Raw genomic sequence first — 16,286 nt, 5'->3', positions numbered from 1 at the left:
GTGGCGTCATACCGTAAATCACTAAATATTATATATTAATATTTCTATGGAAGGATGAGGTTCAAGTCCAAAAGTTTTCTTTGAATTTTTTTCCCTAATCTTAACCACTGATTTTTTTTTTATAGTCCGAACTTTGTGTAAGAAGTGTTTTAAGCTGCAATACCAGCGAGTGCCACTAGAGGTCGGCTCCAAAAAGCCTCCGGCTCCATAGACTCCCATTCAACTTCTCTCATCAAATCCAAAGTGAATAAAATGTGTCCATCAGTTGATTTCCAGACGCTTGATTTCAACATATTTTCAGGACCTCTCAGAAGATTGTGACGTGGTCCAGACAGAAGGATGAAGTCCAGATCCGTCCCCCGTGTGGTGCCTTGCTCCAGGGTCCTCCAGCAGACATCCCAGGGGGCGGATTCGAACTGGCGACCTTTTAGCTATCAGACACTTCAGTCGCGACCTTTCTGTTTCAGTTTTATCACCGTGGAGATAATGAGATGTTTCCTGGCGTTGCCCCTGATTGGGTGTGAGGGAGACCCTGGGCACAGGAGTGTTGGGGTGGGTGGGGGTGGGGGTGGGGGGGGGTCTAGAAGAATCTGCTGGGTCTATATTAACTCCAGTGAATCACGGCGAGCCGGACATGCCGGGTGTCCCCTTTCACACCATATAAGTCCACCCCCCCCTCCTTTCCCTGCCTCCCCCCCGCCCTGCCTTCCCCCCACCCCCCACAATGCCACAGTGCTATCTCTGGCTATTCTTAGGCGTCTCTTCTGGTGCGAGCAGGCAGCTCGTCTCCTCGTCCTCCACCGACACTCCAAATCCTCTTTTCTTTCATTCGTACGTTTCTCACCGTTTATTTTTTCTCGTTTTTTTCCGTTTTTCACCTGTTTGACGTCACTTCTTCTCTCCGTCTTCCTCCAGAGCCTCCTCTTCCTCCTCCTCCTCCTCTCCACCAGCTGCTGTTCTTCTGTCCAGACGTCGGGCTCGGACCTCGGAGGACCTCGAGGAGCGATGAGCAGCTACAGCGTGTCTCTGGCCGGCCCCGGGCCGTGGGGCTTCAGGCTGCAGGGCGGGAAGGACTTCAACATGCCGCTGACCATCTCCAGGGTAGGACGCCGCTTCAGTTGGGTTGAAGGACGTCTGTCTGTTCGCTGCGTCGGGTTTCGACTTCCTGAAGCGTTTTTTGGTTAAAAGTCTGCAGTTTTCTGGAGAGAACGAGGCCGGACGCTCGTCGGCACTCGTCCCGCCTCGTTTCTCTTTTCTAACCGCCGTCAGCTCGAAGCCAAAACTACCTTCCAAACTCCTTTAAAGTGATGAAACCAGGCGACTTCATCAGTGTTGCAGCTTTCAAACAAATTTAAAAACACAAAAATGGAAATAAAATGAATTAAAATTAAGACTCAGCCGCACCAGGAAAATGAAGCTCGATTTTAGAAAACAACTTAAATATTTTCATCACTGTTGGATTTGAATGTTAGACATGAAATCCGTTTTCTTCCTGACGGGACGGAGAACGTCTGAAGAACACGTTGAGTCGTTCAGTAAAACTGAGGTCTGCTCCTTTAAATCTCTCCTTTCATATTGTTTGTCTGCTTCTGGACATGAATTGAGATCTGTGTGGTTGTGAGTCCTCGGGGAGGGCGGTGAGGGGGAGGCGGTCAGGGGGAGGCGGTCAGGGGGAGGCGGTGAGGGGGAGGCGGTCAGGGGGAGGCGGTGAGGGGGAGGGCGGTGAGGGGGAGGCGGTCAGGGGGAGGCGGTCAGGGGGAGGGCGGTGAGGGGGAGGGCGGTCAGGGGGAGGCGGTCAGGGGGAGGCGGTCAGGGGGAGGGCGGTGAGGGGAGGCGGTCAGGGGGAGGCGGTCAGGGGAGGCGGTGAGGGGGAGGGCGGTCAGGGGGAGGCGGTCAGGGGAGGCGGTCAGGGGGAGGCGGTGAGGGGGAGGCGGTCAGGGGGAGGGCGGTCAGGGGGAGGGCGGTGAGGGGGAGGCGGTCAGGGGGAGGCGGTGAGGGGGAGGCGGTCAGGGGGAGGCGGTCAGGGGGAGGCGGTCAGGGGAGGGCGGTGAGGGGGAGGCGGTCAGGGGGAGGGCGGTGAGGGGGAGGGAGGTGAGGGGGAGGGAGGTGAGGGGGAGGCGGTCAGGGGGAGGGCGGTGAGGGGGAGGCGGTCAGGGGGAGGCGGTCAGGGGAGGCGGTGAGGGGGAGGGCGGTCAGGGGGAGGCGGTCAGGGGGAGGCGGTCAGGGGGAGGCGGTGAGGGGGAGGCGGTCAGGGGGAGGGCGGTCAGGGGGAGGGCGGTGAGGGGGAGGCGGTCAGGGGGAGGCGGTGAGGGGGAGGCGGTCAGGGGGAGGCGGTCAGGGGGAGGCGGTCAGGGGGAGGCGGTCAGGGGAGGGCGGTGAGGGGGAGGCGGTCAGGGGGAGGGCGGTGAGGGGGAGGGAGGTGAGGGGGAGGGAGGTGAGGGGGAGGCGGTCAGGGGGAGGGCGGTGAGGGGGAGGCGGTCAGGGGGAGGCGGTCAGGGGGAGGGGGTGAGGGGGAGGCGGTCAGGGGAGGGCGGTCAGGGGGAGGCGGTCAGGGGGAGGGGGTGAGGGGGAGGCGGTCAGGGGGAGGGCGGTGAGGGGGAGGCGGTCAGGGGGAGGGGGGTGAGGGGGAGGCGGTGAGGGGGAGGCGGTGAGGGGGTGAGGGGGAGGCGGTCAGGGGGAGGGCGGCGGCCCCCCTGCTGGGCCAGGGAGCCAGAAAGCAGAGCCGGAGGCCTAAAACTGGAGCTGTTGTTGGTTTCAGAGCGTCGACTCTCTGAATAGACGGAGAGAGAAGCGACCTGCAGCTCTGCAGCTTCTGTCCGAGCTCACAGGAGAACCTGTCCTGGAGATGCTGACGTCCTCTGACCTCTGACCTCTGACCTGTCGGGTGCCGGTTTAGGATTATTTACTAGCTGATGCTTTGAAATGTGTCAGAAGTGTTTTACTTCGTAGAAACGTGGCTGCAGCGCTGAGCAGAAACATTTCAGTATCACAGCAGAGCGTGTAATACACCCGTCGGTCCACCAGAGGGCAGGGTGTCGGCGTCACATCGGAATGTTCACGCATGTAGGAGGTCATGTGACGCTCAAGGAAAACCGAGGACTTTCAGCATTTCAGTCTGCTAAGAGGTGTCGTACGAACTTAAATAGTGACGTTACGTATTTTAACCTCAACTTAACCGCGGCGTTTTTGTTTGTTGCTAACCCTACAGCTGGATATATAAACCTGCTTTTAACTACGCATCCCATGACGGCTGTTTGTGTGCATCCTCAGAAATGAACAGTCGGATGTAATATACAGGTGACCTGTAGGGGCAGTGTGGAGCTGTGACAAAGACACGGAAACAAGTTTAAGGCCAAGCCGATGCTGTTTTCATCCCCAGCAGTTTCCATCAGGCAGATCCAGATGTTGTAATGATATACGTGTTTCTCTGGCGCCCCCTGGTGACATCTCCTCCAGTAACACGCGGAGTACGGAGGAGAGGATGCGAGCAGTTAAGTTCAAAAGCAGGTAGATCTCCAGTCTCACTGGTCTTGTGTAGTTTAGGCTGAGCATGACTCCGACACGGTGCCCTCTGGTGGACTGACGGGTGTATTACACTCCTCGGTTTGATATTGACAACGGAACACGTGGAGGAACTTTTTGTGTCTTTATGGTTGTTGGACATTAAGTTTTGGTGTTTTTGTTGACGTCCATGTGTGCAGAGAGTTTGGGGTTGTTGGGAAGGAGATGTGCAGCTCGTCGCTAACAGGCTCTCCAGGTGGTCCACCGGAGCTCTGGTCCTTCTGTCTGTCTGGTTTTACTCCGGCCTGGTTTCAGGTCCAACATTAACCTCTGAATCTCACAAATCTGCCTGTGGTTTGAAAGTCATGTTTTCTTTTAAAAATTCCACCATTTATCAGACAGAAACTGAAAAATGATCGTCAGGTTTTCAAATGTCCGACGCTTCCTGAACTAACCGTGTGCACCGAACGCCTCCAAGTCTGATCTAAAAACGGTGATGGACGTTGTAACTGCAGGGAGGAACTGGTCAGAGGTCAAAGGTTAAACCGGGTTCCTAAAATGTAAAGATGGACGTCAGAGGGCGGTTTTATTTGGACATAAAGACGGAGGCAGGTCCTCACACACACACACAGACACACACACACACACACACACACACACACACACACACACACACACACACACACACACACACACACACACACACACACACACACACACACACACACACACACAGACACACACACACACACACACAGACACACACACACACACACACACACACACACACACACACACACACACACACAGACACACACACACACACACACAGACACACACAGACACACACCCTGGTTCATCGAGGAACAGCTGACGAGGAGCTTCCCTCTGTTGTTCCATCACGTCATCACGCCGACATGTCGGCAGACAGCTGTTCATCGATTTAAAGGAAACGTGACTGAAAAACGTCTGACGAGCGTTTTGTTCCTGGTTCATGTTGGAGAAACATGGAGGTCTGCTTTATTAGTATTATTATTATTATTATTATTATTGTTATTATTATTATTTTCATGGTAAATGAAAACATTCATCACAACAACTTGTAAAAAGCATCTGAGACCTGAACCAGGAAATGTTTTGCATTATTTCTTTAAAAGTGATTATTTAGTCTTTTAAATCATCAATGAATGAATTTGCTGCCCTGGGTTTTGCCTGTCAGGCTGTTCCTCCTCAGTGCTGGAGGGCGGGGCGGAGGGGGTTGGGGGGAGGCGGGGGGGGGGGGGGTTACACGCTGAAGGTTCAGGGATCGAGCCAAAAATAAGACGGCGGCGGGGTGGGCGGAGCTTCTGCCTGAGTGGAAGCCAGAGACCGATTTAGCTCCTGAAACCGAGAGCGGCGGGAGCTCCTCTTCATCGCTGAGGGACGGTTCACCGTACGTAGACCAATCAGAGAGAGACCAGTCAATCACACGGTTACCGCGACGACACGGCATAGGTGGATCTTACTCGTAGCATCCTCCAGCTAGTCGTTGGCATTAAAAAACATTTAATGATGATTTGTTCAATGATGCGTGAAGGAACTTAATTTTTATACCGTTAAAGTGATCAAAAAGTATTAATTTATTTAATCTAAGTTATTTTATAATCGAATGTTTTGGAGAAAAATATGGAAAACGAACGACCAGCCTGGAGATGCTCGTCTGTGATATCGTCTCCTCCGTCGTCTTATTTCTGTTAGAACAGCAGAAACACGAAGCCTGAGTTCAAACGTAAAGTGAAAACATGGATGTTGGAGGAAGTCCACGATGAATCCTCTGTGACGTGAAACCGGAGTCGTCCGTCTCCGGCTGCTTCTCGATGTTCGGTGTGAATATATTTAGAGCGAGGCGAGTGTTTTCTCTCACTCCCAGCAGGGATTAGTCGGAGGAGTCCAGGATGAAGCAGTGAAAGCAGAAGCAGCACCAACCGGCAGGATAGCATACCGCTAACCACAGAAGAAGAACGCTCAGGTGTCCGGATTTTATTTCTTCTTCTTCACTCGATTTCTTTTTATTTGGTTATTCAGAAGCTTTGATTTTACTGTAAATTTAATTGACTGTTCATAAAAGTGTCCGATCCAGAAGTGTCTTCAGCTGCAATACCAGCGAGTGCCACTAGAGGTCGGCTCCAAAAAGCCTCCGGCTCCATAGACTCCCATTCAACTTCTCTCATCAAATCCAAAGTGAATAAAATGTGTCCATCAGTTATCTCGGTGTTGTTAGCTAAAGTCACTCCTTCTTCTTAGTTTTCTGGAGGTCCATCTGAAAATAATCCCTCATTCATTAGAAAAGAAGATTCAAGAAGACCTGTTTTTGGGGGCGTGTCTGTTTGATTGACAGGCCTGTGGTGCAGTCAGGTTACAGCTATCGGTGGGTGGGACGTAGTATCGTCAGGTTTCCGATCAGATCAGTCAGATCCACCGCTGGCTCCTCCCCCAACTCGTCCAAATATGGTCACTTCCTGCTCCAAACCGCTCCGAACTAGCAAGATGGTGACGGACAGAATCTGAACTGGAGGATTCATAACGTTTGATGACATCACTGATGGTTGATGACACCACTGATGGTTGATGACATCACTGATGGTTGATGACATCACTGATGGTTGATGATATCACTGCTGGCTGCTGATTGGTTTATACTCTAAATCATGAATAAATCCACCAACTGTTTCAGGAAGTGTTCTTAAAAAACGAATCTGTGGTTTTAACCTGTAAATTCAGATGCTTTTAAGACGACTGTTTTCTGTCCTTAGACTCTCCTTTATAAACCTTCATCCAGCTGTGATTTCAGAGTTTACCTTCTGTGTTGTGAACTCAGATGTGATCGTCCTCTGTTGCGCTCCGCTGCTCCACACCGACCTGCTGGATGTCAATAAGAAACTAATATTCATTTCTTCTTCATACTGCCGTAGTAAACACTGACATTTTCTCTGAATATTGTCGTGTAGCTGCAGGACCGATGAAATGTCAGGCGATCAGCTGAGGACGCAGACGTCTTGGTTGGATATGAAGGAAATAATTAACAGCTAAGCTACAGCGCCTTGTTAAATCTGAAGTGTGATGCAGCTTCCAACTTCAATTATGCAAAAAAAATGCATCGTTAGAAGAACTCAGAGACGAAGAGATTTGTTTGTGGAAAGTGCAAAATCAAAATCAGAACAAAGATGTTTTCATGAAACTCACAACAGAGTTTATTTTTTACATTCAGGCGCTGCTGGGATTTGAACCCAGGATCTCCTGTTTATTAGACAGGCGCTTAGAACAACTAAGCTACAGCGCCTCCTGCAGGTCTGTTAGTGTTTCGGTACTGCAGCACTAATTTTCCTGCACCTGTTTATAAACATTGTTTTTCTGTTTATAAATATCAGTTTTCTACATAAACAGCAGTTTTCTGTTTATAAACATCAGTTTTTCTACATAAACAGCAGTTTTCTGTTTATAAACATCAGTTTTCCTACATAAACAGCAGTTTTCTGTTTATAAACATCAGTTTTTCTGTCTCCGGCAGCATGGCGTCCTCTCTGAGCTGCTCTCGTTGAGTTTTACAGTCGGTGTGAAAGCCGAGCCGCCGGTAACTCGACTCTTGCTGTAACAGTTGAGCTGACTCAGCGGCTCACAGCTGCTCGTCCTGACCGGGGATCCCGCATGCTGTCACTCTGAGGAACCCAGATTAGATGCACGCTGAGGACTGTCAGGGTTTCAGCAGAGTTCAGCTGTGAGTCCTGCAGAAATGAACCTGACATGAGAGAGGAGGAACGACAGGGACACACAAATGATTATAAGAGGATAGAAAATTGTCCGTAATAGACACAAATAAGAACATTTATTTCATCTCAGGTTAAACTTAAATTCCTCAGAGCTTTTTTAAGGTGAAGGCACTGCTGGGATTTGAACCCAGGATCTCCTGTTTACGAGACAGGCGCTTTGACCAGTTAAGCTACAGTGCCATAAAAGAAACTCTTTTTGTCTAATATAAATTAATAAGAAAGTGCGGCGTGGTTAGGAGTATTTAATATTTAATGAATGAACCCTTCAGTTTACAGGAAGATGAAGAGATTTGTTTGTTTATGATAACAGACGGAAGGAAAACAAAAGTTGCACACAAATAAAGTCATGATTCATTTAGGCGCTGCTGGAATTTGAAACCAGGATCTCCTGTTTACTAGACAGGCACTTTGACCAGCTAAGCTACAGCGCCTCCTGCAGGTCTGTTTGTCCTGAGGACACCAGTCCTTCCTGTCGATGATGTTCCTATCAGACAATTAGCACAAAACTGGAAAAATACACCTTATATGAGCGTCAACAACCCAAATAGAGGAGCGGAGGGGGGCGGAGCCAAGAGGATGATTAGAGTGAGCGGTCAGTGGTGGGCGGGGCTCATCGCCGTGTGGACAGCTGTCCGGGTTTAACTCGCCTGTCATTGTGTCGGAGGCGCCTCGCAGGGTCAAAGGTCCCCGTGGGTCAAAGGTCACAAGGTCGAGCAGCCGCTGTCCGTCAGGCTGAGGTCGAAACTAAAATCTGATGCTGACTGCAGCTCACATCCTTCTAAACCAGGACACTTCTGAAAATCTTCCAAACTTTTCACGAACTCTATCGGAGCTTCTGAATTCTTCGTTTGCTAGAAATGTATTTCACGTTCGTAAATGTCTGAACACTCCAGTTTGTAATTCCCAACCTGAACCGTCAGACCTGACCCGATCACCTTCAGATTATTGAATCATTTCAGCAGGTCTGAGAGGGTTGGGCTCTGCGCTGCGATGCGTCAGTGAACTGTGGGAGGGCGGCGGGGCCTCTTCCACAAATGGGGTTCCTGATGTGGGCAAAAAAAAAAACTGTCCCCTCCGCGTCCCCTCCACGTCCTCTCAGGTGGATTTTCAGATTAATCATCAGCGAACTGATTAATTCTTCTTGATGTGAAACATGTTTAAAGTGATTGAAGCTGCAGAACATCGTGTTCACTGACCTGATTCATCACACACACACACACACACACACACACACACACACACACACACACACACACACACACACACACACACACACACACACACACACACACACACACACACACACACACACACACACACACCTCACCGAGCCTCTCTGTGTTTCAGATCACTCCGGGTAGCAAGGCAGCGCTGGGAAACCTGATCCAGGGTGATGTCATCATGGCGATCGACGGCGTCAGCACCGAGGGGATGACTCACCTGGAGGCCCAGAACAAGATCAAGATGGCCAACTACAACCTGGCGCTCACCATGGCCAAGTAAGACCTGCTGTCTGTCAGAGGGAAGCCCAGTGGGAGGGTTCAGTTCCACCTTTAAAAACCTGAAGCCAATGCAGAAATGTCTTAATGTGTAATACCACTGAGGGCCACTAGAGACTGCCTCCATAAAACCTCTGTCCAATAGACTCACATTGTTTCCCATGTTTCTCAGGCAGCTTCTGAACTTTGTTTCTGGGTCGGTGCTTCCTGGATCCCCGTCGGTGTTCAGTCACATTTTTAAAATCGTTCCCCTCCTTTTTTTTGCATTCTAGTTTTGTCTCCGTCATCTTCAAGGTTTCAGGTGGAAACATGTCGGTTTACATCTCCAGTTTTAACTTCAGCAGGAAACCTGATGAGCAGAAGATCTTTTTTATTTTGCTTCAAACACCTGCAGCTCTTCTTTGTTCAACCTAACCATTCATTCTATTACTTCCTGGCTCCCAAGGACACTGTGTTCTGACCTCTGACCTCTGACTGTTGTCTCCGTGTCCTTCTGTTGATAATTACAGCAGTGACATACAAACGGATGAAGGACGTCATGACAACAAATTGCACAGTTTAAACGTTTAAGGAGAAACATCTTCCTGAAAAAGCATAAAACTAGTTTTCATCGACCATCAGTGATGTCATTGTTGGTTTGTGAACATTATAAAGCCTCCAGTTCAGATTCTGTCTGGTTTGGAGCAGGAAGTGACCATATTTGGAGGAGCTCTAGTGGCACTCACTGGTATTGCAGCTTAAGGACTCAGACCCAGAAGCTCCGCCCACTTCTATATACAGTCTGTGGTAACCACGTGATTTTACAGATGCTTTTCGTTTCCCTCTAGTGGACAGATGTGTGTATTACATGCTTCACCGTGATCTGATTTTAAAACCAAAAAGGCAGAAAGACCTGTTGGTCGTATATCAGCGATGATCCGTCGGAGATGTGAACGATGACCCGTCTGATGTCTGGAGGACGGTGAACACGGCGATGACATTTGTTCCTGTCCTACTTTCACTGAGAGGAACGCCGCGTCCTCGTCGTCCAGATTCCCCACCGACCCCGAGAGAGAGCAGGCAGCTGATTGGCTGCTGCTCGTCAGGCAGATATTTAAAGGTCACGGCTCGCTGCTCGAGGAGCGGAGGAGGTGACGGCCGCCATCGGGATCGATGAGGTTCAGAGGGAACAACGTTCAGACTCCACGTTCGGTTAAAGGACGACCCGACGACCTCGCCGCGATGACGAGACTTCCGCTGAACGCTTGACAAGAAAAACAACCTGCGATCGATTGGTGTCAATGTTTCCTCTCCGAGGGCTCGTTGATCTCTGCAGGGAACAACACGTCTGTGGCAGAAACCACAGAAGAAGAACAAGTTCTGACCGTTTATTTTAATGAAAATTTTTGTTAATTAGATGCTGCGTTCAAACTCGTGAGCTTGTGGTTACAACACAGGAAGTCATGTGACCCGTATGTTCGGCGTTCAGGTGGTTAAATCGTAAAAACATGTGGAGGGCGTCTAGAAGCCACCGAGGCTAACAGTTCATCAAGCTAACAGTTCATCAAGCTAACAGGAAATAGAAAGACTGAGGGAAAATCAACGTGTTCCTCAGGCGTCGGCTGTTATCTAAGTTATGAAGACAAACTCTACGTGACTAAAACCAATAAATTCACTAAACATCCAACGTAACATGAACCTCCACGACCTCTGACCTTTCTGTAAACAAACACACCACAACTCATGAACTCAAAGCTTATAGAATAATTATGGACTCTTCTCTGTACTCAGTAAATACGACATAATTTGAACGCAGCTTATATAAACAACCCGAGAGGCCGGTGTTACTGATATTGTTAAAAAAAAAAAAAAGTGGGCGGAGCTCCAGCTGCTGTAGAAATCCAGGACAATTCAATTTTGCGAACAGTTTACTTTTATTGTGATTGAGTGAAGTCAGATCTAAAAAGTAATAAAAAAAATTAAAAACAAGTGTTTACATGTACATTATTAAAAAGTAATGGCTCTAAAATTTATCCTTGAGGAACTCCGAATATTATTTTATGGTGTTTTGAGGAATAATAATTTTACTGAGACAAAGAATAAAGATAAGAGACGAACAACTGTGTTTAATTATCAACTAAAATCATTCCTTGAAAATATATCGGTTTCTAGATTTGAACCAGTTTTACAAAAACATTCATCCAGTAAAATGAACGACGACATGTTTCTGACATGTTTTCATCTGCAGCCTTCAGAGACTTCAGATTTACACTCCGACTTCAATTCATCCCTCGTTTCCTCAGACGGAGTCGGACGTGACAGTTGGTGTAATGATGTGTTGGTCCTATAGGGGGCGCCTAAAACGGCTAACACACTTCAACGTGTTGTGTCGTTTTAGTTTGAGAATGAACTGAAATAAAACACGTTTAATTTTTATTTTGACACGTGTTCTCCGGTTTTCTTTCAACACGTCGATCCTCACCTTTCGCTTTTTATTTCCTCCATCAGGTCGAAGCGTCCCGCTGCGATGCCGGCACCGAGGATGGACACCGCCATTCCCATGATCCCTCACCAGCAGGTAGATCAATCCCACAATTTTATTGTGTATTTCCACATTTAATGTTTATGAATCAATTACATTTTTATTTATTGATACTTCAGTCATTTTTTTGGTCCTCTGTATTTGCAAAAGTTTTCTGCTTTTTCAAAATGATAAAAGTCACCCAACAAACTGTCTGAAGGCTCAAAGTCTAAAACTGTAATTGATCCTCACAAAGACACACACACACACACACACACACACACACACACACACACACACACACACTAGGGACTGCAGTTTCAGTCCCACTTGTTGAAGCTGATGAGCTGCTGCCCCCTGGTGGCCACAAGAAGAAAAGCACAAATCTTAACCAAACTTCATTAATGTTTTAAAAAATACATGAAGACAGAATTTATACGTGTTGCAGTTTATTTCTCGAAATAAAATCACCTGATTAAACATCAAAGCCTCTGACAGATAAAATAATCAATGTCTTTATATCTGAAAAAAACGATATCTGTGTTTTTCAGGCAACAGAAACACAAGACTTTATTTAGTTTTGCATTGAAATGATCAATGAGATCAAAGTAAAAGTCAGAATTTTAGAATACTGATATGATATCAGAACTTTTATTTTGATGTGTCAGCAGTCAAAGATATTGATAATACACTAGTAATAATACAAATAGCAATATAAGGTAGCAATAGAAAATGTAATCACATTTGAAATGTTTGTAATTTAAAAATGTTTTCAAATTATTAGAATATTTATGACAACAATAAATATTCAAAAAAATTATTTCAGGCTTTTATACTGAAAAGATTCCTTCGGTTAAAATAGATACAAGCTATATTTTTTTTATAAAACATATTGATCAGTTATTGATAGTTGATACCCAACATTCTCTGCTCCTCCCGTTCCTGTTTCCGCCCCTGTGAACCCCTCCCCTCCTCCTCCTCCTCCTCCTCCTCCTCCTCCTCCGGAAGCCTCAGGCGGTGCAGGTAAACGGCCGCCCCTCGGCCTGCAGTGCCTCCTCCGGGCCTGTAGAGGCAGCAGTGGCGGTCAGCCCTGCCCAAAGGAGGCAGTATAACTCCCCCATCGGCCTGTACTCAGAGGAGACTCTGAGGGAGATGGCGGCGATCCAGGCGGGTCGGCCTGCCGGGTACGTAGAGACGGAGCGGCCCGACGAGACGGTCGGCTTAAAACCTGACGCGCTTTTAGTCTAGAAGAAAGTCAAAAGAACAGATGAAAGAAAAGATGACCTCTGCTGACCTTTGACCCCTGAGGAGAAGGAGAAACGTGGGCGAATCAGAACATTCACAATCATAAACAAAACACAAAAATAATGTCTGGACAGTGAAATCAAAACATCTCCAGATTTAGTTGAGATGATTCTGTGATGATGATGATGATGGAGACTGAGTGAGGAAGAGGAGGAGTGAAGAGGACGCACACACACACTCTGCAGGGATAGCGTGAATAATTCAGCTTTACGATGTTAAATTAAGACGTAATTAAACTGATTGACTAATTTTAGAAAAGCTGAGACGCTAAATCTGCACATTCAGCAGCTGGTTGGTTGAAACGTCCGACTGTTGATCAAAAAGTTCGTAGCTTCCGGGCAGCAACCTGCTGAGCAACAGCCATGATTGACAGCTTGTAGCCCCTCCTCCCAAGACGGCACATGAACTCAACGTGAGCGCCGATTGGTCCGGGTCGTACCGGTAATCTTTGCTCGTCTCTGGACTAAAAAACACGGAGTTACCATGGTGACAGGAAAATATGTTGCGCAGTCTGTTAAGTACAGAACATACGACCCGTCGCGGCGCATCGCGGCGCATCGCGGCGCCGGAAATACATCGTGTGATCCCGACGTTAGCGTTCCAGAGGCTAATAACGATTTAGCTGGCTAGCTGGGAGCGACATATTTACTGACGCTTCTCGTAAACACGACTCGGTGTGACGCTGTTCCTCGGGAGGTTTTTGAGGCTCCTTTAATGTGGTTTTTTTCGACGGTTCCTTCGAAGTCTTTTAGAAACAAAACTAGATCAAATCTGAAGAATTACAGAAAAGTCTTCGGAGAACTCGGTTCAACAGATTTCTGGTAAAAGCCTCGACGGTCCGAACGTCTCGTATATTTTAGAGCGGTTTGGTTTTACGACCGTTGTTATTAATGTCACGTCTGCTGCGATGTCATCGTCCTCCGAGACCTTCTGGACGTCTGCAGACCGAAACACCTTCCTGGGATTTAAACCTCTCTTCTCCGCAGCCTCGTCGGAGGCGGGAGCATGTCGAGGGTCACCTCTGACCTCTGACCTCTGACCTCTGGATGACGTGCTGCCGTCTCTCCTCCGTCGTCCTTCGGCCGAAGGACTCGTAAACAGACCGGATGTGTTTCTAATGACTCCATCTTCTCTTCTTCTTCTCTCCTGTCGCTCCGACCAGGTTTTCTCGCCCGCTGCTCCAAAGTCAGTCTCCTCTCCGGCCGCAAGCATCTCGGCCGTGTTGACGTGTTGACGTGTTGACGTGTTCGAAGGCATGTTGTATGTTGTATGTTATGGATCTCTGAGGGATGTTTGGTTTAACTCGTCAGTCTGTTATCGTCCAGCAGCTGATCAAGTAAAATCAGAGCATGTTGTTCTTATAGAATCAGACCGCCTTCGTCTCTTTTGCTCCGGCGTATTTCTCGGGAGACTTTTCAGAATAAAAGCCTGCAGTCAAACAGAGAGCTGTAATATTAATAATAATGATAATAATAATAAGCTGCTCTCAGTTCTCAGCAGTTTAAATTCAAACTGTAGCTTGTAGGCGAATTTAACTATTGAAACTTCCTGTTTTCTTTGGCTCCTCCCACTTGGTACTGCAACTAAATTCAAATACAACAGACAGTTTTCCACCAAATTCACTTCTGTTTTTTGGGGGGATTTCTCGTCTCACCATCAAAACAAACTACTTTTAGTTTTGTAAATAACGGCTGCGATCCGATGGTTTGTGTGCTGAAGGTGAACGTCAGTGTGTTTCCTGATGGAGGCATGTGGACGTGTGAAGCATGACGTTTGATTAACAGAGTGGGCGGAGCTGCGTCTCTCAAAGTGTCCTGATCTCTGATTGGTTGGTCTGATGTTGTGAAGTGAAAACAGGAACTGTTTGCGTGTGTTTCTGTTTTTTTGAATGTGTGATGCAGAATTTTTGCAAAGATTTGAAGACCAATCCTTTATTTTCAGGAGTTTGTATTGTTTCCCAGAGAGTTTAAACTTGACTTAACTTTACATATTTAAAGTAAATCATTAGATTTTTAAATACAGTGAACCCTCGTTTATCGCGGGGGTTACGTTCCAAATAGAAACCGTGATAGGCGAAATCCGTGAAGTAGTAACCTTTATTTTACAATTGAAATAGATAGAACTGGACATTAAATATATCTACGTTACATATAGTCATAATGTGATTTCAATGCACGATGCAAATCCGTGAAGCAGCGAGACCGTGAAAGGTGAACCGCGTTATAGCGAGGGTTCACTGTATAGGTGAATTTAAGTTGAATTAATTCCTTCCCCTGGCTGTGGTTAAAATGATAAAGTACAGCTCTGTGAAATTAGATGTTTTCTAAGAGCTGAATGAAATTTTAAAAGAATCTTTCACCATCATAGCAACAAGAAAAACAGTTTTCATCCTGAATGTTCAACCACAGCAAAGCCTGTAATTCACCCGCTGGTCCACTAGAGGGCAGCTCAGTGTCATGACGTTAAAAAACACGCAAAAATACAAATGACAGGTCTTTAATGTACATGACAACAAAAAGGGGACTGAGAACGGAGCCTTGTGGGACTCCAGAATAAAACGTTTCCTCAGACTAAAGTGATAAATGATATTTGTTTGGAGATATTTTACTGAATGTTCGTCTGGTTTCCTCTGTTGGTCCGTTTGTTGTGAGCATGACTGCACGTTTCTTTTGTTTAACACAAACCCGTCACCTCCACCATCCTCACCTCCATCCCTCCACCTCCTCCATCCCTCCGTCACCTCTGCTCCGACAGCGCCGGCTTCCCCCCCGGCGTGCTGAAGGACACCCATCAGCCCATCGAGTTGAAGGGCCCCGGCGGGAAGGCCACCATCATCCACGCCCAGTACAACACGCCCATCAGCATGTACTCGCAGGACGCCATCATGGACGCCATCGCCGGACAGTCGCAGGCTAAAGGGCACGACGGCGGGTAAGAGCACCACCTCCACCTCCACCCTGTCCTCCGTGATCACCTCCTCCTCTAACTCTTCCTCCTGAAAGCACTCCTCGTCTTCCTCTTCGTTTGGACTGTTCTTCCACCCAGTGTGCACTCCTCCGTCCTCCCTCTTCCTCCTCCTCCTCCTACTTCTACTCCTCTTCCTCCTCTCTCAACCTCGTCCTTGAGAAGTTTACTCAAACGCCAGCAGACGTTTATTTATTTCACGATGATCCTGATGGCAGCGTGTGTGTGTGTGTGTGTGTTTGTGTGTGTGTGTGTGTGTGTGTGTGTGTGTGTGTGTGTGTGTGTGTGTGTGTGTGTGTGTGTGTGTGTGTGTGTGTGTGTGTGTGTGTGTGTGTGTGTGTGTGTGTGTGTATCTGGGTTCAGGCTGATTTATCCTCAGACTGTTTCTAAAAGAGTTCGTAGCTTCAGGTCTGTAAAATGGTTCTGATCCAGAAGTGTCTTCAGCTGCAATACCAGCGAGTGCCACTAGAGGTCGGCTCCAAAAAGCCTCCGGCTCCATAGACTCCCATTCAACTTCTCTCATCAAATCCAAAGTGAATAAAATGTGTCCATCAGTTATCTCGGTGTTGTTAGCTAAAGTCACTCCTTCTTCTTAGTTTTCTGGAGGTCCATCTGAAAATAATCCCTCATTCATTAGAAAAGAAGATTCAAGAAGACCTGGTTTTGGGGGCGTGTCTGCTCCACACCGTGTCAGTGCAGCAGAGGTGGAGC

At 47.6% G+C, this 16,286-nt stretch overlaps 1 protein-coding gene and 3 non-coding genes across 8 annotated transcripts in view; 1 reads left to right on the top strand and 3 right to left on the bottom strand.

Moving 5' to 3' along the window:
* Positions 1-16,286, top strand: part of LOC138637018 (LIM domain-binding protein 3-like) — a 28,411-nt gene that overhangs the window by 760 nt on the left and 11,365 nt on the right. For 2 of the 5 annotated variants that reach the window (XR_011312335.1, XM_069725437.1), the window contains exons 1-6: positions 739-831; positions 916-1,101; positions 8,655-8,806; positions 11,294-11,363; positions 13,774-13,796; positions 15,366-15,542. Coding sequence is in view for 4 of the 5 variants with exons in the window: in XM_069725437.1 (XP_069581538.1) it covers positions 1,006-1,101; positions 8,655-8,806; positions 11,294-11,363; positions 13,774-13,796; positions 15,366-15,542 (518 nt within the window). In the remaining variant the exon portion in view is untranslated. Of the gene's footprint in view, positions 1-735; positions 832-915; positions 1,102-5,419; positions 5,510-8,654; positions 8,807-11,293; positions 11,364-12,314; positions 12,491-13,773; positions 13,797-15,365; positions 15,543-16,286 lie in introns of those variants that run through there. The other 3 variants (XM_069725438.1, XM_069725440.1, XM_069725439.1) reach the window with 3 other exon arrangements.
* Positions 6,747-6,820, bottom strand: trnai-aau (transfer RNA isoleucine (anticodon AAU)). The gene has a single exon. It is a non-coding gene; the product is annotated as a tRNA-Ile (tRNA).
* trnat-cgu (transfer RNA threonine (anticodon CGU)) lies at positions 7,414-7,487 on the bottom strand. Its single transcript has one exon. It is a non-coding gene; the product is annotated as a tRNA-Thr (tRNA).
* trnat-agu (transfer RNA threonine (anticodon AGU)) lies at positions 7,665-7,738 on the bottom strand. The gene has a single exon. It is a non-coding gene; the product is annotated as a tRNA-Thr (tRNA).

The sequence above is a fragment of the Brachyistius frenatus genome, unplaced genomic scaffold, assembly GCF_029030835.1.
Source record: "Brachyistius frenatus isolate BFR_SWC_R1_liver_20210118 unplaced genomic scaffold, ASM2903083v1 Contig_424, whole genome shotgun sequence".
NCBI classification, from domain to species: Eukaryota; Metazoa; Chordata; class Actinopteri; family Embiotocidae; genus Brachyistius; species Brachyistius frenatus.
Note: the sequence above shows the minus strand (reverse complement) of the source record. Positions and strands in the feature narration are given on the sequence as shown.